The sequence below is a fragment of the Oncorhynchus kisutch genome, unplaced genomic scaffold (genome assembly GCF_002021735.2).
Source record: "Oncorhynchus kisutch isolate 150728-3 unplaced genomic scaffold, Okis_V2 scaffold3357, whole genome shotgun sequence".
Taxonomy (NCBI): domain Eukaryota; kingdom Metazoa; phylum Chordata; class Actinopteri; order Salmoniformes; family Salmonidae; genus Oncorhynchus; species Oncorhynchus kisutch.
Window position 1 is genome coordinate 697 of NW_022265302.1, and position 24,304 is coordinate 25,000.

General features: G+C 44.2%; 1 protein-coding gene across 1 annotated transcript in view; it reads right to left on the bottom strand.

The window, feature by feature from the left end:
• Window positions 1–897: 897 nt before the first annotated feature.
• LOC116371558 (CUB and sushi domain-containing protein 3-like) overlaps window positions 898–24,304 on the bottom strand; it is a 258,797-nt gene continuing 235,390 nt past the window's right edge. The window contains 5 exon segments of the mRNA XM_031820410.1: window positions 898–1,041; window positions 5,272–5,430; window positions 5,433–5,462; window positions 14,288–14,490; window positions 20,246–20,372. Of these exon segments, the coding sequence (XP_031676270.1) occupies window positions 899–1,041; window positions 5,272–5,430; window positions 5,433–5,462; window positions 14,288–14,490; window positions 20,246–20,372 (662 nt within the window). The 3' untranslated portion in view covers window position 898.

The window sequence follows — 24,304 nt, forward strand, 5'->3', positions numbered from 1 at the left end:
GAAAACGATGCTGTCTGTCCTGTTGACTCTATCAGCAGTGTCTAGCAGGACAAACCAAGTGAAAACGATGCTGTCTGTCCTGTTGACTCTATCAGCAGTGTCTAGCAGGACAAACCAAATGAAAACGATGCTGTCTGTCCTGTTGACTCTATCAGCAGTGTCTAGCAGGACAAACATTTTTCGATATCAAACACTATGATAAAGACCTTTTTCAAAATAATAGTTTTCAGAAAATGGCTTCCAAAAACACAGTCCAGAGACCCAATAGAAAGAGCAAAGACATCAGCTACATGACAGGAAGATCCCCAATAGAAAGAGCCAGACATCAGCTACATGACAGGAAGATCCCCAATAGAAAGAGCCCAGACATCAGCTACATGACAGGAATAAACCTTGAGAGGAACCAGACTCAGATACCAGTAGAGAGGAACACACCACAGTAACATCATGACTCAGATACCAGTAGAGAGGAACACCACACCACAGTAACATCATGACATCGGCTGTCAAATGTTATGTCCTGATGATTCTACATGTTGAATCTCCCACGGTTCATCAACCCCCAGCAGGTGATCTCTAACACACTGCAGACACCATTCTGCTCTCAGCTGTTCATCTCTCTGGTGTGTTTCAGTTCAGAAGATTACCTGAATGGAATCATTCATTGATTCATTGATTCATTCGTTCATTTCGTTCGTTCGTTCATTTGTTCATTTGTTTGTTTGTTCATGCATTCATTCATTGATTCGTTCATTCATTGATTCATTGATTCATTCATTCATTCATTGATTCATTCATTCGTTCATTAATTCGTTCATTTATTCGTTTGTTCATTCATTCATTCGTTCAACGTTCATTTTATTCGTTCGTTCGTTCATTCATTCAGTTCATTCATTCCTTACCTGATAAAAGCCAGTGATATGACGTAGTCTGAGTGGACAGCGATCAGCCAATCACAGTCTTTGCTGTGCGGGTAGGGGAGGGGGAAGTTGGGGGAGAGGATGAATCCTGATGATCCTGTTACATTACCCCCACAGGGAGCTGCAGAAACACACACACACACACCACACACGCACACGCACACACACACACACACACACACACACACACACACACACACACACACACACACACACACACGCACACACACACACACAATGTTCAAAATATACAGTACAACATAATGTAGTGGTTTTAATATGTCCTGGTCACCGTTGACCCTCTTTAACCTGGTCACCGTTAACCTCTTTAACCTGGTCACCGTTAACCTCTTTAACCTGGTCACCGTTGACCTCTTTAACCTGGTCACCGTTAACCTCTTTAACCTGGTCACCGTCTGACCTCTTTAACCTGGTCACCGTTAACCTCTTTAACCTGGTCACCGTTAACCTCTTTAACCTGGTCACCGTTAACCTCTTTAACCTGGTCAACGTTAACCTCTTTAACCTGGTCACCGTTAACCTCTTTAACCTGGTCACCGTTTAACCTCTTTAACCTGGTCACCGTTAACCTCTTTAACCTGGTCACCTTTAACCTCTTTAACCTGGTCACCTTTAACCTCTTTAACCTGGTCACCGTTAACCTCTTTAACCTGGTCACGTTAACCTCTTTAACCTGGTCACCTTTAACCTCTTTAACCTTGGTCACCGTTAACCTCTTTAACCTGGTCACCTTAACCTGGTCACCGTTAACCCTCTTAACCTGGTCACCGTTAACCTCTTTAACCTGGTCACCGTTAAACCTCTTTAACCTGGTCACCGTAACCTCTTTAACCTGGTCACCGTTAACATCTTTAACCACACCGGTGGTTTTCAGACAGAATAATACACAACTAGAAACATCCCTAGCAGGGTTTAATATCCCTAGCAGGGTTTAATATCCCTAGCAGGGTTTAATATCCCTAGCAGGGTTAATATCCCTAGCAGGGTTTAATATCTCTAGCAGGGTTTAATATCCCTAGCAGGGTTTAATATCCCTAGCAGGGTTTAATATCTCTAGCAGGGTTTTAATATCCCTAGCAGGGTTTAATATCCCTAGCAGGGTTTAATTCTATGTGTCACCAATTCAGTTAGTAGGAAAGACTGACCCCATTAATACAGACTGACCCTATTAATACAGACTGACCCCATTAATACAGACTGACCCCCATTAATACAGGACTGACCCCATTCATACAGACTGACCCCATTAATACAGGCTGACCCCATTCATACAGACTGACCCCCATTCATACAGACTGACCCCATTCATACAGACCGACCACATTCATACAGACTGACCCCATTAATACAGACTGACCCCATTAATACAGACTGGCACTATTAATACAGACTGACCCCATTTAATACAGACTGACCTCATTAATACAGACGACCCCTGTTATATCCCCAGTAGTGTTTCATTAATACAGGACTGACCCCATTAATACAGACTGACCCCTGTTATATCCCCCAGTAGTGTCTCATTAATACAGACTGACCCCATTAATACAGACTGACCCCTTTTATATCCCCAAGTCGCGTTTCATTAATACAGACTGACCCCATTAATACAGACTGACACCTGTTATACAGACTGACCCCTGTTATATCCCCATAGTGTCTCATTAATACAGACTGACCCCTGTTATACCAGACTGATCCCTGTTATATCCCCAGTAGTGTCTCATTAATACAGACTGACCCCTGTTATACAGACTGACCCCATTAATACAGACTGACCCCCTGTTATACAGACTGACACCTGTTATACAGATTGACCCGTCGTTATACAGACTGACCCCTGTTTCTACAGACTGACCCCTGTTATATCCCCAGTAGGTTTCATTAATACAGACTGACTGACCCCTGTTATATCCCCAAGTAGCGTCTCATTATACAGACTGACCCCATTAATACAGACTGACCCCTGTTATATCCCCAGTAGTGTTTCATTAATATAGACTGACCCATGTTATACAGGACTGACCCCTGTTATACAGACTGACCCCCTGTTATACAGACTGACCGCTGTTATACAGACTGACCCCTGTTATACAGACTGACCCCGGTTTATACAGACTGACCCCTGTTATACAGACTGACCCTGTTATACAGACTGACCCCTGTTATACAGACTGACCCCGGTTATACAGACTGACCCCTGTTATACAGACTGACCCCTGTTTATACAGACTGACCCCTGTTATACAGACTGACCCCGGTTATACAGACTGACCCCTGTTATACAGACTGACCCCTGTTATACAGACTGACCCCTGTTATACAGACTGTTATACAGACTGACCCATGTTATACAGACTGACCCCTGTTATACAGACTGTTTAACAGACTGACCCATGTTATACAGACTGACCCCTGTTATACAGACTGACCCCCTGTTATACAGACTGACCCCTGTTATACAGACTGTTATACAGACTGACCCCTGTTATACAGACTGACCCCTGTTATACAGACTGACCCCTGTTATACAGACTGACCCCGGTTATACAGACTGACCCCTGTTATACAGACTGTTATACAGACTGACCCCTGTTATACAGACTGACCCCTGTTATACAGACTGTTATACAGACTGACCCCTGTTATACAGACTGACCCCTGTTATACAGACTGACCCCTGTTATACAGACTGACCCCGGTTATACAGACTGACCCCTGTTATACAGACTGTTATACAGACTGACCCCTGTTATACAGACTGACCCCTGTTATACAGACTGTTATACAGACTGACCCCTGTTATACAGACTGACCCCTGTTATACAGACTGACCCCTGTTATACAGACTGTTATACAGACTGACCCCTGTTATACAGACTGACCCCTGTTATACAGACTATTGCAGAAAGCTTCGCAGAATAAACACAGTTATATTCCTGGTAGTATATATATATATATATATTGTTATCATAGATGTTTTATTTGATTTATCCAGGAAGTCCCAGTGAGGTCAGAAGACCTCTTTTACAAGTAAGACCTGGCGTTTAAGAGGCTCGCTGATACAGCCTGAGGACAGAATAAACTCTCGCTGTAGTGTTAAACGGAATAACCCCTCGTTCAGTTCCTAGGAGCCTGTCTTTGAAACCCCTGACGATGCAAACAGAACAACCACAGATATATTCCTTTTAGCGTATAATGCACAGCCCCACCAATACAGATAGAGGGCTGATAAACCAGCTATATTTCATATACAGCCCCACCAATACAGATGGAAGGGCTGATAAACCAGCTATATTTCATATACAGCCCCACCAATACAGATAGAGGGCTGATAAACCAGCTATATTTCATATACAGCCCCACCAATACAGATGGACGGCTGATAAACCAGCTATATTTCATATACAGCCCCACCAATACAGATGGATGGCTGATAACCAGCTATATTTCATATACAGCCCCACCAATACAGATGGACGGCTGATAAACCAGCTATATTCATATAACAGCCCCACCAATACAGATGGACGGCTGATAAACCAGCTATATTTCATATACAGCCCCACCAATACAGATGGATGGCTGATAAACCAGCTATATTTCATATACAGCCCCACCAATACAGATGGACGGCTGATAAACCAGCTATATTTCATATACAGCCCCACCAATACAGATAGAGGGCTGATAACCAGCTATATTTCATATACAGCCCCACCAATACAGATGGGCGGCTGATAAACCAGCTATATTTCATATACAGCCCCACCAATACAGATGGACGCTGATAAACCAGCTATATTTCATATACAGCCCCACCAATACAGATGGACGGCTGATAAACCAGCTATATTTCATATACAGCCCCACCAATACAGATGGATGGCTGATAAACCAGCTATATTTCATATACAGCCCCACCATACAGATGGGTGGGATAGTCTGCCAGTAGTATAGCATAGTATAGTATATTATAGCATAGCATAGCATAGTATAGTAATTATACTATAGTATGCTATAATACAGTATATTGTAGTATAGTACAGTATAGTACGGTATAGTATATATAAGTACAGGATAGTACAGTACAGTAGAGTACAGCACAGTACAGTATAGTATAGTATAGTATAGTATAGATCAGTACAGTATAGTAGTAAAGCCTCACCAATGCAGCTGGGAGGGCTGGGCTGCCAGTAGTATAGTATAGTATAGATCAGTATAGTATAGATCAGTACAGTAGTATATCCTCACCAATGCAGCTGGGAGGGCTGGGCTGCTAGTAGTATAGTATAGTATAGATCAGTATAGTGTAGTAGTAAATCCTCACCAATGCAGCTGGGAGGGCTGGGCTGCCAGTAGTATCTGTTGTCCACTTGGATGCAGGTGATCTTGCTCTCTCCCTGCAGCTCATATCCTGGATCACAGGAGAAGGTCACTGTATCATCTGGTTCTCTCCCATCTCCGTGACGACTGCCGTTCATAGCAGGCCTGGATCTCTGCAGGCTGTCGCCACTGAACCTGGAGACACACGGCAGACATGACGTTGCGCAACAGTTGAAGGACACACAGCAGACAGACCCGTTAGCTTCCCAGTTCATATGAGACCCGTTAGCTTCCCAGTTCATATGAGACCCGTTAGCTTCCCATTTCATATGAGACCCGTTAGCTTCCCAGTTCATATGAGACCCGTTAGCTTCCCAGTTCATATGAGACCCGTTAGCTTCCCATTTCATATGAGACCCGTTAGCTTCCCGTTCATATGAGACCCGTTAGCATCCCAGTTCATATGAGACCCGTTAGCTTCCCAGTTCATATGAGACCCGTTAGCTTCCCAGTTCATATGAGACCCGTTAGCTTCCCAGTTCATATGAGACCCGTGAGCTTCCCAGTTCATATGAGACCCGTTAGCTTCCCAGTTCATATGAGACCCGTTGGCTTCCCAGTTCATATGAGACCAGTTAGCTTCCCAGTTCATATGAGACCCGTTAGCTTCCCATTCATATGAGACCCGTTAGCTTCCCAGTTTCATATGAGACCCGTTAGCTTCCCATTTCATATGAGACCCGTTAGCTTCCCAGTTCATATGAGACCCGTTAGCATCCCAGTTCATATGAGACCCGTTAGCTTCCCAGTTCTTATGAGACCCGTTAGCTTCCCAGTTCATATGAGACCCGTTAGCTTCCCAGTTCATATGAGACCCGTGAGCTTCCCAGTTCATATGAGACCCGTTAGCTTCCCAGTTCATATGAGACCCGTTAGCTTCCCAGTTCATATGAGACCCGTTAGCCTCCCAGTTCATATGAGACCCATTGGCTTCCCAGTTCATATGAGACAGTTAGCTTCCCAGTTCATATGAGACCCGTTAGCTTCCCAGTTCATATGAGACCGGTTGGCTTCCCAGTTCATATGAGACCCGTTAGCTTCCCAGTTCATATGAGACCCGTTAGCTTCCCAGTTCATATGAGACCCGTGAGCTTCCCAGTTCATATGAGACCCGTTAGCTTCCCAGTTCATATGAGACCCGTTGGCTTCCCAGTTCATATGAGACCAGTTAGCTTCCCAGTTCATATGAGACCCGTTAGCTTCCCAGTTCATATGAGACCCGTTAGCTTCCCAGTTCATATGAGACCCGTTAGCTTCCCAGTTCATATGAGACCCGTTAGCTTCCCCATTTCATATGAGACCGTTAGCTTCCCAGTTCATATGAGACCCGTTAGCTTCCCATTTCATATGAGACCCGTTAGCTTCCCAGTTCATATGAGACCCGTTAGCATCCCAGTTCATATGAGACCCGTTAGCTTCCCAGTTCTTATGAGACCCGTTAGCTTCCCAGTTCATATGAGACCCGTTAGCTTCCCAGTTCATATGAGACCCGTGAGCTTCCCAGTTCATATGAGACCCGTTAGCTTCCCAGTTTCATATGAGACCCGTTAGCTTCCCAGTTCATATGAGACCCGTTAGCCTCCCAGTTCATATGAGACCCATTGGCTTCCCAGTTCAATATGAGACCAGTTAGCTTCCCAGTTCATATGAGACCCGTTAGCTTCCCAGTTCATATGAGACCCGTTAGCTTCCCAGTTCATATGAGACCCGTTAGCTTCCCATTTCATATGAGACCCGTTAGCTTCCCAGTTCATATGAGACCCGTTAGCTTCCCATTTCATATGAGACCCGTTAGCTTCCCAGTTCATATGAGACCCGTTAGCATCCCAGTTCATATGAGACCCGTTAGCTTCCCAGTTCTTATGAGACCCGTTAGCTTCCCAGTTCATATGAGACCCGTTAGCTTCCCAGTTCATATGAGACCCGTTGGCTTCCCAGTTCATATGAGACCAGTTAGCTTCCCAGTTCATATGAGACCCGTTAGCTTCCCAGTTCATATGAGACCCGTTAGCTTCCCAGTTCATATGAGACCCGTTAGCTTCCCAGTTCATATGAGACCCGTTGGCTTCCCAGTTCATATGAGACCAGTTAGCTTCCCAGTTCATATGAGACCCGTTAGCTTCCCAGTTCATATGAGACCCGTTAGCTTCCCAGTTCATATGAGACCCGTTAGCTTCCCATTTCATATGAGACCCGTTAGCTTCCCAGTTCATATGAGACCCGTTAGCTTCCCATTTCATATGAGACCCGTTAGCTTCCCAGTTCATATGAGACCCGTTAGCATCCCAGTTCATATGAGACCCGTTAGCTTCCCAGTTCTTATGAGACCCGTTAGCTTCCCAGTTCATATGAGACCCGTTAGCTTCCCAGTTCATATGAGACCCGTGAGCTTCCCAGTTCATATGAGACCCGTTAGCTTCCCAGTTCATATGAGACCCGTTAGCTTCCCAGTTCATATGAGACCCGTTAGCCTCCCAGTTCATATGAGACCCATTGGCTTCCCAGTTCATATGAGACCAGTTAGCATCCCAGTTCATATGAGACCCGTTAGCATCCCAGTTCATATGAGACCCGTTAGCTTCCCAGTTCATATGAGACCCGTTAGCTTCCCAGTTCATATGAGACCCGTTAGCTTCCCAGTTCATATGAGACCCGTGAGCTTCCCAGTTCATATGAGACCCGTTAGCTTCCCAGTTCATATGAGACCCGTTGGCTTCCCAGTTCATATGAGACCAGTTAGCTTCCCAGTTCATATGAGACCCGTTAGCTTCCCAGTTCATATGAGACCCGTTAGCTTCCCTGTTCATATGAGACCCGTTAGCTTCCCAGTTCATATGAGACCCGTTGGCTTCCCAGTTCATATGAGACCAGTTAGCTTCCCAGTTCATATGAGACCCGTTAGCTTCCCAGTTCATATGAGACCCGTTAGCTTCCCAGTTCATATGAGACCCGTTAGCTTCCCAGTTCATATGAGACCCGTTGGCTTCCCAGTTCATATGAGACCAGTTAGCTTCCCAGTTCATATGAGACCCGTTAGCTTCCCAGTTCATATGAGACCCGTTAGCTTCCCAGTTCATATGAGACCCGTTAGCTTCCCAGTTCATATGAGACCCGTTGGCTTCCCAGTTCATATGAGACCCGTTAGCTTCCCAGTTCATATGAGACCCGTTAGCATCCCAGTTCATATGAGACCCGTTAGCTTCCCAGTTCATATGAGACCCGTTAGCTTCCCAGTTCATATGAGACCAGTTAGCTTCCCAGTTCATATGAGATCCGTTAGCTTCCCAGTTCATATGAGACCCGTTAGCTTCCCAGTTCATATGAGACCCGTTAGCTTCCCAGTTCATATGAGACCCGTTAGCCTCCCAGTTCATATGAGACCCATTGGCTTCCCAGTTCATATGAGACCAGTTAGCTTCCCAGTTCATATGAGACCCGTTAGCATCCCAGTTCATATGAGACCCGTTAGCTTCCCAGTTCATATGAGACCCGTTAGCTTCCCAGTTCATATGAGACCCGTTAGCTTCCCAGTTCTTATGAGACCCGTGAGCTTCCCAGTTCATATGAGACCCGTTAGCTTCCCAGTTCATATGAGACCCGTTGGCTTCCCAGTTCATATGAGACCAGTTAGCTTCCCAGTTCATATGAGACCCGTTAGCTTCCCAGTTCATATGAGACCCGTTAGCTTCCCAGTTCATATGAGACCCGTTAGCTTCCCAGTTCATATGAGACCCGTTGGCTTCCCAGTTCATATGAGACCAGTTAGCTTCCCAGTTCATATGAGACCCGTTAGCTTCCCAGTTCATATGAGACCCGTTAGCTTCCCAGTTCATATGAGACCCGTTAGCTTCCCAGTTCATATGAGACCCGTTGGCTTCCCAGTTCATATGAGACCAGTTAGCTTCCCAGTTCATATGAGACCCGTTAGCTTCCCAGTTCATATGAGACCCGTTAGCTTCCCAGTTCATATGAGACCCGTTAGCTTCCCAGTTCATATGAGACCCATTGGCTTCCCAGTTCATATGAGACCAGTTAGCTTCCCAGTTCATATGAGACCCGTTAGCTTCCCAGTTCTTATGAGACCCATTAGCTTCCCAGTTCATATGAGACCCGTTAGCTTCCCAGTTCATATGAGACCCGTTAGCTTCCCAGTTCATATGAGACCCGTCAGCTTCCCAGTTCATATGAGACCCGTTAGCTTCCCAGTTCATATGAGACCCGTGAGCTTCCCAGTTCATATGAGACCCGTTAGCTTCCCAGTTCATATGAGACCCGTTGGCTTCCCAGTTCATATGAGACCAGTTAGCTTCCCAGTTCATATGAGACCCGTTAGCTTCCCAGTTCATATGAGACCCGTTAGCTTCCCAGTTCATATGAGACCCGTTAGCTTCCCAGTTCATATGAGACCCGTTAGCTTCCCATTTCATATGAGACCCGTTAGCTTCCCAGTTCATATGAGACCCGTTAGCTTCCATTTCATATGAGACCCGTTAGCTTCCCAGTTCATATGAGACCCGTTAGCATCCCAGTTCATATGAGACCCGTTAGCTTCCCAGTTCTTATGAGACCCGTTAGCTTCCCAGTTCATATGAGACCCGTTAGCTTCCCAGTTCATATAGAACCCGTGAGCTTCCCAGTTCATATGAGACCCGTTAGCTTCCCAGTTCATATGAGACCCGTTAGCTTCCCAGTTCATATGAGACCCGTTAGCTTCCCAGTTCATATGAGACCCGTTAGCTTCCCATTTCATATGAGACCCGTTAGCTTCCCAGTTCATATGAGACCCGTTAGCATCCCAGTTCATATGAGACCCGTTAGCTTCCCAGTTCTTATGAGACCCGTTAGCTTCCCAGTTCATATGAGACCCGTTAGCTTCCCAGTTCATATGAGACCCGTTGGCTTCCCAGTTCATATGAGACCAGTTAGCTTCCCAGTTCATATGAGACCCGTTAGCTTCCCAGTTCATATGAGACCCGTTAGCTTCCCAGTTCATATGAGACCCGTTAGCTTCCAGTTCATATGAGACCGTTGGCCCAGTTCATATGAGACCAGTTAGCTTCCCAGTTCATATGAGACCCGTTAGCTTCCAGTTCATATGAGACCCGTTAGCTCCCAGTTCATATGAGACCCGTTAGCTTCCCATTTCATATGAGACCCGTTAGCTTCCCAGTTCATATGAGACCGTTAGCTTCCCATTTCATATGAGACCCGTAGCTTCCCAGTTCATATGAGACCCGTTAGCATCCCAGTTCATATGAGACCCGTTAGCTTCCCAGTTCTTATGAGACCCGTTAGCTTCCCAGTTCATATGAGACCCGTTAGCTTCCCAGTTCATATGAGACCCGTGAGCTTCCCAGTTCATATGAGACCCGTTAGCTTCCCAGTTCATATGAGACCCGTTAGCTTCCCAGTTCATATGAGACCCGTTAGCCTCCCAGTTCATATGAGACCCATTGGCTTCCCAGTTCATATGAGACCAGTTAGCTTCCCAGTTCATATGAGACCCGTTAGCATCCCAGTTCATATGAGACCCGTTAGCTTCCCAGTTCATATGAGACCCGTTAGCTTCCCAGTTCATATGAGACCCGTTAGCTTCCCAGTTCATATGAGACCAGTTAGCTTCCCAGTTCATATGAGACCCGTTAGCTTCCCAGTTCATATGAGACCCGTTGGCTTCCCAGTTCATATGAGACCAGTTAGCTTCCCAGTTCATATGAGACCCGTTAGCTTCCCAGTTTCATATGAGACCCGTTAGCTTCCCCTGTTCATATGAGACCCGTTAGCTTCCCAGTTCATATGAGACCCGTTGGCTTCCCAGTTCATATGAGACCAGTTAGCTTCCCAGTTTCATATGAGACCCGTTAGCTTCCCAGTTCATATGAGACCGTTAGCTTCCCAGTTCATATGAGACCCGTTAGCTTCCCAGTTCATATGAGACCCGTTGGCTTCCAGTTCATATGAGACCAGTTAGCTTCCCAGTTCATATGAGACCCGTTAGCTTCCCAGTTCATATTAGACCCGTTAGCTTCCCAGTTCATATGAGACCCGTTAGCTTCCCAGTTCATATGAGACCCGTTGGGCTTCCCAGTTCATATGAGACCCGTTAGCTTCCCAGTTCATATGAGACCCGTTAGCATCCCAGTTCATATGAGACCCGTTAGCTTCCCAGTTCATATGAGACCCGTTAGCTTCCCAGTTCATATGAGACCCGTTAGCTTCCCAGTTCATATGAGACCCGTTAGCTTCCCAGTTCATATGAGACCCGTTAGGCTTCCCAGTTCATATGAGACCCGTTAGCTTCCCAGTTCATATGAGACCCGTTAGCCTCCCAGTTCATATGAGACCCATTGGCTTCCCAGTTCATATGAGACCAGTTAGCTTCCCAGTTCATATGAGACCCGTTAGCATCCCAGTTCATATGAGACCCGTTAGCTTCCCATTCATATGAGACCCGTACTCCCAGCTCAGACCCGTTCATATGAGACTTAGCTTCCCAGTTCATATGAGACCCGTTAGCTTCCCAGTTCATATGAGACCCGTTAGCTTCCCAGTTCATATGAGACCCGTTAGCTCCCAGTTCATATGAGACCAGCTTCCCAGTTCATATGAGACCCAGTTCATATGAGACCCGTTAGCTTCCCAGTTCATATGAGACCCGTTAGCTTCCCAGTTCATATGAGACCCGTTAGCTTCCCAGTTCATATGAGACCCGTTAGCTTCCCAGTTCATATGAGACCCGTTGGCTTCCCAGTTCATATGAGACCAGTTAGCTTCCCAGTTCATATGAGACCCGTTAGCTTCCCAGTTCATATGAGACCCGTTAGCTTCCCAGTTCATATGAGACCCGTTAGCTTCCCAGTTCATATGAGACCCGTTAGCTTCCCAGTTCATATGAGACCCGTTAGCTTCCCAGTTCATATGAGACCCGTAGCTTCCCAGTTCATATGAGACCCGTTAGCTTCCCAGTTAGCTTCCCAGTTCATATGAGACCCGTTAGCTTCCCAGTTCATATGAGACCCGTTAGCTTCCCAGTTCATATGAGACCGTTAGCTTCCCAGTTCATATGAGACCCGTTAGCTTCCCAGTTCATATGAGACCCGTTAGCTTCCCAGTTCATATGAGACCGTTAGCTTCCCAGTTCTATGAGACCCGTTAGCTCCCAGTTCATATGAGACCCGTTGGCCTTCCAGTTCATATGGAGACCAGTTAGCTTCCCAGTTCATATGAAGACCCGTTAGCTTCCCAGTTCATATGAGACCCGTTAGCTCCCAGTTCATATGAGACCCGTAGCTTCCAGTTTCATATGAGACCCGTTGGCTTCCCAGTTCATATGAGACCAGTAGCTTCCAGTTCATATGAGACCCGTTAGCTTCCCAGTTCATATGAGACCCGTTGGCTTCCCAGTTCATATGAGACCCGTTAGCTTCCCAGTTCCCTCATGAGACCCGTTAGCCTTCCCAGGTTCATAATGAGACCCAGTTAGCTTCCCAGTCATATGAGACCCGTTAGCTTCCCCAGGTTCATATGAGACCCGTTGGCTCCCAGTTCATATGAGGACCAGTTAGCTTCCCAGTTCATATGAGACCCGTTAGCTTCCCAGTTCATATGAGGTCAACGTTAGCTCCCAGTTCATATGAGACCCCGTTAGCTTCCCAGTCATATGAGACCCATTGGCTTCCCAGTTCATATGAGACCAGTTAGCTTCCCAGTTCATATGAGACTCCGTTAGCTTCCCAGTTCTTATGAGACCCCATTAGGCTTCCCAGTCATATGAGACCCCGTTTAGGCTTCCCCAGTTCATATGGAGGAACCCGTTAGCTTCCCAGTTCATATGAGACCCTTTAGCTTCCCAGTTCATATGAGACCCGTTAGCTTCCCAGTTCATATGAGACCCGTTAGCTTCCAGTTCATATGAGACCCGTTAGCTTCCCAGTTCATATGAGACCCGTTAGCTTCCCAGTTCATATGAGACCCGTTAAGTTCATATGAGACGTCAGCTCCCAGTAATATGGAGGACCGTCAGCTTCCCAGTTCAATATGGACCCGTTGGTTCCCAGTTCATATGAGGCCCATTAGCTTCCCCAGTTCATATGAGGACCCGTTAGCTTCCCATTTCATATGAGACCCGTTTAGCTTCCCATTTCATATGAGACCAGTTGCTTCCCAGTTCATATGAGACCCGTTAGCCTTCCCAGTTCATATGAGACCCGTTAGCCTCCCAGTTCATATGAGACCCGTTAGCTTCCCAGTTCATATGAGACCCGTTAGCTTCCCAGTTCATATGAGACCAGTTAGCTTCCCAGTTCATATGAGACCCGTTAGCTTCCCAGTTCATATGAGACCCGTTAGCTTCCCAGTTCATATGAGACCAGTTAGCTTCCCAGTTCATATGAGACCAGTTAGCTTCCCAGTTCATATGAGACCGTTAGCTTCCCAGTTCATGCTTCCCAGTCTTATGAGACCCGTTAGCTTCCCAGTTCATATGAGACCCGTTAGCTTCCCAGTTCATATGAGACCCGTTAGCTTCCCATTTCATATGAGACCCGTTAGCTTCCCAGTTCATATGAGACCAGTTAGCTTCCCAGTTCATATGAGACCCGTTAGCTTCCCAGTTCATATGAGACCCGTTAGCTTCCCAGTTCATATGAGACCCGTGAGCTTCCCAGTTCATATGAGACCCGTTAGCTTCCCAGTTCATATGAGACCCGTTAGCTTCCCAGTTCATATGAGACCAGTTAGCTTCCAGTTCATATGAGACCCGTTAGCTTCCCAGTTCATATGAGACCCGTTAGCTTCCCAGTTCATATGAGACCCGTTAGCTTCCCAGTTCATATGAGACCAGTTAGCTTCCCAGTTCATATGAGACCAGATATTACAGAGTTGAAAGTAAATAGAATCAATAAATGCTCTTCTTTATTGTCACTCAAGAAACTGAAAGGTATTCTTCTTGAAACACTCACTTGAGAAGTCGATGGCGAAGCCAGACTTGGTGATGTAGAAGTCAGTCTGGAATTGAACAGTGACGACGTTGAGGGTGCTGTGTATCCCCTCGGGGAGCAGGGAGCCAGACACCTCCCTCAGAGACATCTCATTTTCTGCTGGTCCGTCCCAAACCTCCAGGATGTCGTGAGATGCCTCTGTGTCGAACGCCAGGAACTGGAGGCTTAGGGAGGATGGGATTTAATAAATCGGATTAAAAAAACAAACCAGATTTTGGCCAAGACAACACCAATTTCAAATCATAAATTATTCATATTCTATCTGTATTCGCTTGAGGTTGTGTGCATTTTCTGTTTATTCTATCACCAAGTGTCTGGCAGGACAAACCATCTGAAAACTATTCACATCTTCCCTTCGACTGGTGCCAGGAACTGGAGGGCTAGTTGGGAAGGATTGGGATCTGATTAGACAAACCAACTCCACAGTCAGGCAGCGACCGAAATGAGTAGAGAAACTACAGTACCTCTACAGGCAGTCACCAACTGTGTATTCTGAATCTTTAATTACATGGTTCTGAGAAAGCATTAACAATATCAGGAAATGCAGAAGGCTATGTTTTGTAAGTCATTGATATGTGAGATACCAGAGAAGGACGCCCCATTTTTTTTCTTCATTTTTCATTTCATGGTAAAAAAAGGTAGATGAGTACCAGGGTTTTCGTTATGCAAAATGTGCCGCCGGACAAGATGACTAGGAATATTTTAATTTAACGGCTATTTTTAGTAAATTATCTGACCCATAGCCATTTGGTTTGCGTAACCCATTAGGGTGTCCACCACACGGTGCTCAGACTGACAGAAATCATATTTAGATTATGGTAATTCATCTTCATAGAACGTGTAACTTCCTGTCATGAAAGCTGCCCAATAAAACATCACTTTCAAACATTTTCCCAAAATGCAATTCGTGGGGAAAACACAATTCTAAACGGTGCACCCTGATGCGAACGGTTTCAAATGTGACAGAGATCTCAGTTAGAAACTTAGAAAGAGGCGGGGAACCTAAAGATGCATCAACTAAGACGGGTTGCTAATATGACTGAAGGATTGTGCCTTTGACTTTCTGGACAATTGAAAAAAATGTTTTTATATAAAAACCAATAGAACAGGAAAGAAATGTTGGTTTCAACGGCATATGAGGAAGTCTTTATAAAATAACAGAGTGTTTCTATGGTGGGATATTACCAGGAGCAACGAGCTGAGGAGCTGCAGGACCTGGAGAAGTCTTTATAAAATAACGGAGTGTTTCTACAGTGGGATATTACCAGGAGCAACGAGCTGAGGAGCTGCAGGACCTGGAGAAGTCTTTATAAAATAACTATCTGAGTGTTTCTACGGTGGGATATTACCAGGAGCAACGAGCTGAGGAGCTGCAGGACCTGGAGAAGTCTTTATAAAATAACTGAGTGTTTCTACAGTGGGATATTACCAGGAGCAACGAGCTGAGGAGCTGCAGGACCTGGAGAAGTCTTTATAAAATAACTGAGTGTTTCTACAGTGGGATATTACCAGGAGCAACGAGTTGAGGAGCTGCAGGACCTGGAGAAGTCTTTATAAAATAACTATCTGAGTGTTTCTACGGTGGGATATTACCAGGAGCAACGAGCTGAGGAGCTGCAGGACCTGGAGAAGTCTTTATAAAATAACTGAGTGTTTCTACAGTGGGATATTACCAGGAGCAACGAGCTGAGGAGCTGCAGGACCTGGAGAAGTCTTTATAAAATAACTGAGTGTTTCTACAGTGGGATATTACCAGGAGCAACGAGCTGAGGAGCTGCAGGACCTGGAGAAGTCTTTATAAAATAACTGAGTGTTTCTACAGTGGGATATTACCAGGAGCAACGAGCTGAGGAACTGCAGGACCTGGAGAAGTCTTTATAAAATAACTGAGTGTTTCTACGGTGGGATATTACCAGGAGCAACGAGCTGAGGAGCTGCAGGACCTGGAGAAGTCTTTATAAAATAACTGAGTGTTTCTACAGTGGGATATTACCAGGAGCAACGAGCTGAGGAACTGCAGGACCTGGAGAAGTCTTTATAAAATAACTGAGTATTTCTACAGTGGGATATTACCAGGAGCAACGAGCTGAGGAACTGCAGGACCTGGAGAAGTCTTTATAAAATAACTGAGTGTTTCTACGGTGGGATATTACCAGGAGCAACGAGCTGAGGAGCTGCAGGACCTGGAGAAGTCTTTATAAAATAACGGAGTGTTTCTACAGTGGGATATTACCAGGAGCAACGAGCTGAGGAGCTGCAGGACCTGGAGAAGTCTTTATAAAATAACTATCTGAGTGTTTCTACGGTGGGATATTACCAGGAGCAACGAGCTGAGGAGCTGCAGGACCTGGAGAAGTCTTTATAAAATAACTGAGTGTTTCTACAGTGGGATATTACCAGGAGCAACGAGCTGAGGAGCTGCAGGACCTGGAGAAGTCTTTATAAAATAACTGAGTGTTTCTACAGTGGGATATTACCAGGAGCAACGAGTTGAGGAGCTGCAGGACCTGGAGAAGTCTTTATAAAATAACTATCTGAGTGTTTCTACGGTGGGATATTACCAGGAGCAACGAGCTGAGGAGCTGCAGGACCTGGAGAAGTCTTTATAAAATAACTGAGTGTTTCTACAGTGGGATATTACCAGGAGCAACGAGCTGAGGAGCTGCAGGACCTGGAGAAGTCTTTATAAAATAACTGAGTGTTTCTACAGTGGGATATTACCAGGAGCAACGAGCTGAGGAGCTGCAGGACCTGGAGAAGTCTTTATAAAATAACTGAGTGTTTCTACAGTGGGATATTACCAGGAGCAACGAGCTGAGGAACTGCAGGACCTGGAGAAGTCTTTATAAAATAACTGAGTGTTTCTACGGTGGGATATTACCAGGAGCAACGAGCTGAGGAGCTGCAGGACCTGGAGAAGTCTTTATAAAATAACTGAGTGTTTCTACAGTGGGATATTACCAGGAGCAACGAGCTGAGGAACTGCAGGACCTGGAGAAGTCTTTATAAAATAACTGAGTATTTCTACAGTGGGATATTACCAGGAGCAACGAGCTGAGGAGTTGCAGGACCTGGAGAAGTCTTTATAAAATAACTGAGTATTTCTACAGTGGGATATTACCAGGAGCAACGAGCTGAGGAGCTGCAGGACCTGGAGAAGTCTTTATAAAATAACTGAGTATTTCTACAGTGGGATATTACCAGGAGCAACGAGCTGAGGAGCTGCAGGACCTGGAGAAGTCTTTATAAAATAACTGAGTATTTCTACAGTGGGATATTACCAGGAGCAACGAGCTGAGGAACTGCAGGACCTGGAGAAGTCTTTATAAAATAACTGAGTGTTTCTACGGTGGGATATTACCAGGAGCAACGAGCTGAGGAGCTACAGGACCTGGAGAAGTCTTTATAAAATAACTGTCTGAGTGTTTCTACGGTGGGATATTACCAGGAGCAACGAGCTGAGGAGCTGCAGGACCTGGAGAAGTCTTTATAAAATAACTGAGTGTTTCTACAGTGGGATATTACCAGGAGCAACGAGCTGAGGAACTGCAGGACCTGGAGAAGTCTTTATAAAATAACTGAGTGTTTCTACAGTGGGATATTACCAGGAGCAACGAGCTGAGGAGCTGCAGGACCTGGAGAAGTCTTTATGCTCTGTATGCTGTGCTCATGTGATAAAGAAGATACATGATGACTAATGAAAAAAATACACACGACCCAATTTAATTGTACAAAATATTGCAAATTAACCTATAGACCGATAAACATGACGGTCAAATGTATTTCCATCGACTGACATTTCCAACATTGAATAAAAAGCATTGTTTTGCAATGGGATTGTTTTTTCTTCCACTCAATTTGGCAACAATTTTATTTATCGGCTTTTTATATGTTTTTACCGGTCAAAAGCCGGCAATTACCAGCTAAGGAAACTCTGGTGCGTACATACCTCCAAAGCCAATTACCGGCTAAGGAAACTCTGGTGCATACATACCTCCAAAGCCAATTACCAGCTAAGGAAACTCTGATGCGTACATACCTCCAAAGCCAATTACCAGCTAAGGAAACTCTGATGCGTACATACCTCCAAAGCCAATTACCAGCTAAGGAAACTCTGATGCGTACATACCTCCAAAGCCAATTACCAGCTAAGGGAAACTCTGTTGCGTACACACCTCCAAAGCCAATTACCAGCTAAGGGAAACTCTGATGCGTACATACCTGCAAAGCCAATTACCGGCTAAGGGAAACTCTGATGCGTACATACCTGCAAAGCCAATTACCGGCTAAGGAAACTCTGATGCGTACATACCTCCAAAGCCAATTACCGGCTAAGGGAAACTCTGATGCGTACATACCTCCAAAGCCAATTACCGGCTAAGGAAACTCTGATGCGTACATACCTCCAAAGCCAATTACCAGCTAAGGAAACTCTGATGCGTACATACCTGCAAAGCCAATTACCAGCTAAGGAAACTCTGATGCGTACATACCTCCAAAGCCAATTACCGGCTAAGGGAAACTCTGATGCGTACATACCTCCAAAGCCAATTACCGGCTAAGGAAACTCTGATGCGTACATACCTCCAAAGCCAATTACCAGCTAAGGAAACTCTGATGCGTACATACCTCCAAAGCCAATTACCGGCTAAGGGAAACTCTGATGCGTACATACCTCCAAAGCCAATTACCGGCTAAGGGAAACTCTGATGCGTACATACCTCCAAAGCCAATTACCGGCTAAGGAAACTCTGATGCGTACATACCTCCAAAGCCAATTACCAGCTAAGGAAACTCTGATGCGTACATACCTCCAAAGCCAATTACCGGCTAAGGAAACTCTGATGCGTACATACCTCCAAAGCCAATTACCAGCTAAGGGAAACTCTGATGCGTACATACCTCCAAAGCCAATTACCAGCTAAGGAAACTCTGATTCGTACATACCTCCAAAACCAATTACCAGCTAAGGAAACTCTGATGCGTACATACCTCCAAAGCCAATTACCGGCTAAGGAAACTCTGATGCGTACATACCTCCAAAGCCAATTACCAGCTCAGGAAACTCTGATGCGTACAAACGTCCAAAGCCAATTACCAGCTAAGGGAAACTCTGATGCGTACATACCTCCAAAGCCAATTACCAGCTAAGGAAACTCTGATGCGTACATACCTCCAAAGCCAATTACCAGCTAAGGGAAACTCTGATGCGTACATACCTCCAAAGCCAATTACCGGCTAAGGAAACTCTGATGCGTACATACTTCCAAAGCCAATTACCAGCTAAGGGAAACTCTGATGCGTACATACCTCCAAAGCCAATTACCAGCTAAGGGGAAACTCTGATGCGTACATACCTCCAAAGCCAATTACCGCTCTGATGCGTACATACCTCCAAAGCCATTTACCAGCTAAGGGAACTCTGATGCGTACATACCTCCAAAGCCAATTACCAAACTGTGTATTATGAATCATAATTTAATGATAAAAGTATGTAAATATTTGACAAGATGTTAACCAAGATGTTAACCAAGATGTTAACCAAGATGTGAAACAAGATGTTAACCAAGATGTGAAACAAGATGTTAACCAAGATGTTAACCAAGATGTTAACCAAGATGTTAACCAAGATGTGAAACAAGATGTTAACCAAGATGTGAAACAAGATGTTAACCAAGATGTTAACCAAGATGTTAACCAAGATGTTAACCAAGATGTGAAACAAGATGTTAACCAAGATGTTAACCAAGATGTTAACCAAGATGTTATCTGAAACAACAGCAAGGACTGTTTTGTAATACATTAATATAGAAATGGTTCTGTATGGTACCAGACAAGGGTACCCCATTTTGCCTATTAATTTTGTGGTAAAAAAAAAAAGTTGATATCCGATTCCAATTCTATATTTGAAGTAGCTACCTGACGATGTTGCCAGAGTTGACAGTGATGGTCCAGGTACAGCGCAGGTTGTTGTCGTAAGGAAAGGGATATCCAGGAGACAGGATGCGGCCTGTAGACTCACCTTTGAACCTACCGCCACACTCCGCTGGAGGCACACACACACAGAAACACACACACACACACAGAAACACACACACACAGAAACACACACACACCGAAACACACACCAAAAAACAGGTCACTAACAGGTCATCCGACCTTGTCAACATCCAACATCTAAACAACAGAACAGTTCCCTTGAGGGAAAATGTGTTAAAGAAATACATGCATACACAACTGCCAGACTTGTCAAATCAGACTATTCCCAGTTATTCAACACGAAGAATACAAAAAAACAGAATAGAGATCTGAATACAAATGACTAGCGGTTAGTAAATCCTAGAGTAAAGCTCCTTCTCCTTGTACCTGGTAATGGAATGGTGTCAAGCCCCTTTCTCCTTGTACCTGGTAATGGAATGGTGTCAAGCCCCTTTCTCCTTGTACCTGGTAATGGAATGGTGTCAAGCCCCTTTCTCCTTGTACCTGGTAATGGAATGGTGTCAAGCCCCTTTCTCCTTGTACCTGGTAATGGAATGGTGTCAAGCCCCTTTCTCCTTGTACCTGGTAATGGAATGGTGTCAGGCCCCTTTCTCCTTGTACCTGGTAATGGAATGGTGTCAGGCCCCTTTCTCCTTGTACCAGGTAATGGAATGGTGTCAAGCCCCTTTCTCCTTGTACCTGGTAATGGAATGGTGTCAAGCCCCTTTCTCCTTGTACCTGTTAATGGAATGGTGTCAAGCCCCTTTCTCCTAGTACCTGGTAATGGAATGGTGTCAAGCCCCTTTCTCCTTGTGTCTGGTAATGGAATGGTGTCAAGCCCCTTTCTCCTTGTGTCTGGTAATGGAATGGTGTCAAGCCCCTTTCTCCTTGTACCTGGTAATGGAATGGTGTCAAGCCCCTTTCTCCTTGTACCTGGTAATTGAATGGTGTCAAGCCCCTTTCTCCTTGTACCTGGTAATGGAATGGTGTCAAGCCCCTTTCTCCGTGTACCTGGTAATGGAATGGTGTCAAGCCCCTTTCTCCTTGTACCTGGTAATGGAATGGTGTCAAGCCCCTTTCTCCTTGTACCTGGTAATGGAATGGTGTCAAGCCCCTTTCTCCTTGTACCTGGTAATGGAATGGTGTCAAGCCCCTTTCTCCTTGTACCTGGTAATGGAATGGTGTCAAGCTCCTTTCTCCTTGTACCTGGTAATGGAATGGTGTCAAGCCCCTTTCTCCTTGTACCTGGTAATGGAATGGTGTCAAGCCCCTTTCTCCTTGTACCTGGTAATGGAATTGGTGTCAAGTCCCTTTCTCCTTGTACCTGGTAATGGAATGGTGTCAAGCCCCTTTCTCCTTGTACCTGGTAATGGAATGGTGTCAAGCCCCTTTCTCCTTGTACCTGGTAATGGAATGGTGTCAAGCCCCTTTCTCCTTGTACCTGGTAATGGAATGGTGTCAAGCTCCTTTCTCCTTGTACCTGGTAATGGAATGGTGTCAAGCCCCTTTCTCCTTGTACCTGGTAATGGAATGGTGTCAAGCCCCTTTCTCCTTGTACCTGGTAATGGAATGGTGTCAAGCCCCTTTCTCCTTGTACCTGGTAATGGAATGGTGTCAAGCCCCTTTCTCCTTGTACCTGGTAATGGAATGGTGTCAAGCCCCTTTCTCCTTGTACCTGGTAATGGAATGGTGTCAAGCCCCTTTCTCCTTGTACCTGGTAATGGAATGGTGTCAAGCCCCTTTCTCCTTGTACCTGGTAATGGAATGGTGTCAAGCCCCTTTCTCCTTGTACCTGGTAATGGAATGGTGTCAAGCCCCTTTCTCCTTGTACCTGGTAATGGAATGGTATGGAGTAGACAGAGTACCTAAAGTACTTAGAAATGCCTAAATTAAGCCTCTTAATGGCACCATGAATTACCTTTAACAGACTGGCCAGAAAATATATGTGTCTGGTCCTGGTCTGTGGGAGAGAGACTCAACACTGCACATTTGAATTTCTCAGCTATTGTCCTGGTTATCATCAGCCATCAATATCGCTAACAAACTATCCACACTTCATTAAAGTATAAATTACATAATCTAACTGTCTATCTATCTAACAACAGATCTAACTATCTATCTATCTATCTATCTATCTATCTATCTATCTATCTAACAACAGATCTAACTATCTATCTATCTATCTAACAACAGATCTAACTATCTATCTATCTATCTAACAACAGATCTAACTATCTATCTATCTATCTATCTATCTATCTAACAACAGATCTATCTATCTATCTATCTATCTATCTATCTATCTATCTATCTATCTATCTATCTATCTATCTATCTAACAACAGATCTAACTATCTATCTATCTGATCTAACAACAGATCTAACTATCTATCTATCTATCTAACAACAGATCTAACTATCTATCTATCTATCTATCTATCTAACAACAGATCTATCTATCTATCTATCTATCTATCTATCTATCTATCTATCTATCTATCTATCTATCTATCTATCTATCTATCTATCTATCTATCTAACAACAGATCTAACTATCTATCTATCTGATCTAACAACAGATCTAACTATCTATCTATCTGATCTAACAACAGATCTAACTATCTATCTATCTGATCTAACAACAGACCTAACTATCTATCTATCTATCTAACAACAGATCTAACTATCTATCTATCTATCTAACAACAGATCTAACTATCTATCTATCTGATCTAACAACAGATCTAACTATCTATCTATCTGATCTAACAACAGATCTAACTATCTATCTATCTAACAACAGATCTAACTATCTATCTATCTGATCTAACAACAGATCTAACTATCTATCTATCTGATCTAACAACAGATCTAACTATCTATCTATCTGATCTAACAACAGATCTAACTATCTATCTATCTGATCTAACAACAGATCTAACTATCTATCTATCTGATCTAACAACAGATCTAACTATCTATCTATCTGATCTAACAACAGATCTAACTATCTATCTATCTGATCTAACAACAGATCTAACTATCTATCTATCTGATCTAACAACAGATCTAACTATCTATCTATCTGATCTAACAACAGACCTAACTATCTATCTATCTGATCTAACAACAGATCTAACTATCTATCTATCTGATCTAACAACAGATCTAACTATCTATCTATCTGATCAAACAACAGATCTAACTATCTATCTATCTATCTAACAACAGATCTAACTATCTATCTATCTGATCTAACAACAGATCTAACTATCTATCTATCTGATCTAACAACAGATCTAACTATCTATCTATCTGATCTAACAACAGATCTAACTATCTATCTATCTGATCTAACAACAGATCTAACTATCTATCTATCTGATCTAACAACAGATCTAACTATCTATCTATCTGATCTAACAACAGATCTAACTATCTATCTATCTGATCTAACAACAGATCTAACTATCTATCTATCTGATCTAACAACAGATCTAACTATCTATCTATCTGATCTAACAACAGATCTAACTATCTATCTATCTGATCTAACAACAGATCTATAAATCTTGCTGCTGTGATGGCACACTGTGTAATTTCACCCAGTAGATACGGGAGTTTTTCAAAATTGGATTTGTTTTCGAATTCTTTGTGGATCTGTGTAATCTGAGGGAAATATGTCTCTCTAATATGGTCATACATTGGGCAGGAGGTTAGGAAGTGCAGCTCAGTTTCCACCTCATTTTGTGGGCAGTGAGCACATAGCCTGTCTTCTCTTGAGAGCCAGGTCTGCCTACGGCGGCCTTTCTCAATAGCAAGGCTATGCTCACTGAGTCTGTACATAGTCAAAGCTTTCCTTAATTTTGGGTCAGTCACAGTGGTCAGGTATTCTGCCGCTGTGTACTCTCTGTTTAGGGCCAAATAGCATTCTAGTTTGCTCTGTTTTTTTGTTAATTCTTTCCAATGGTGTCAAGTAATTATCTTTTTGTTTTCTCA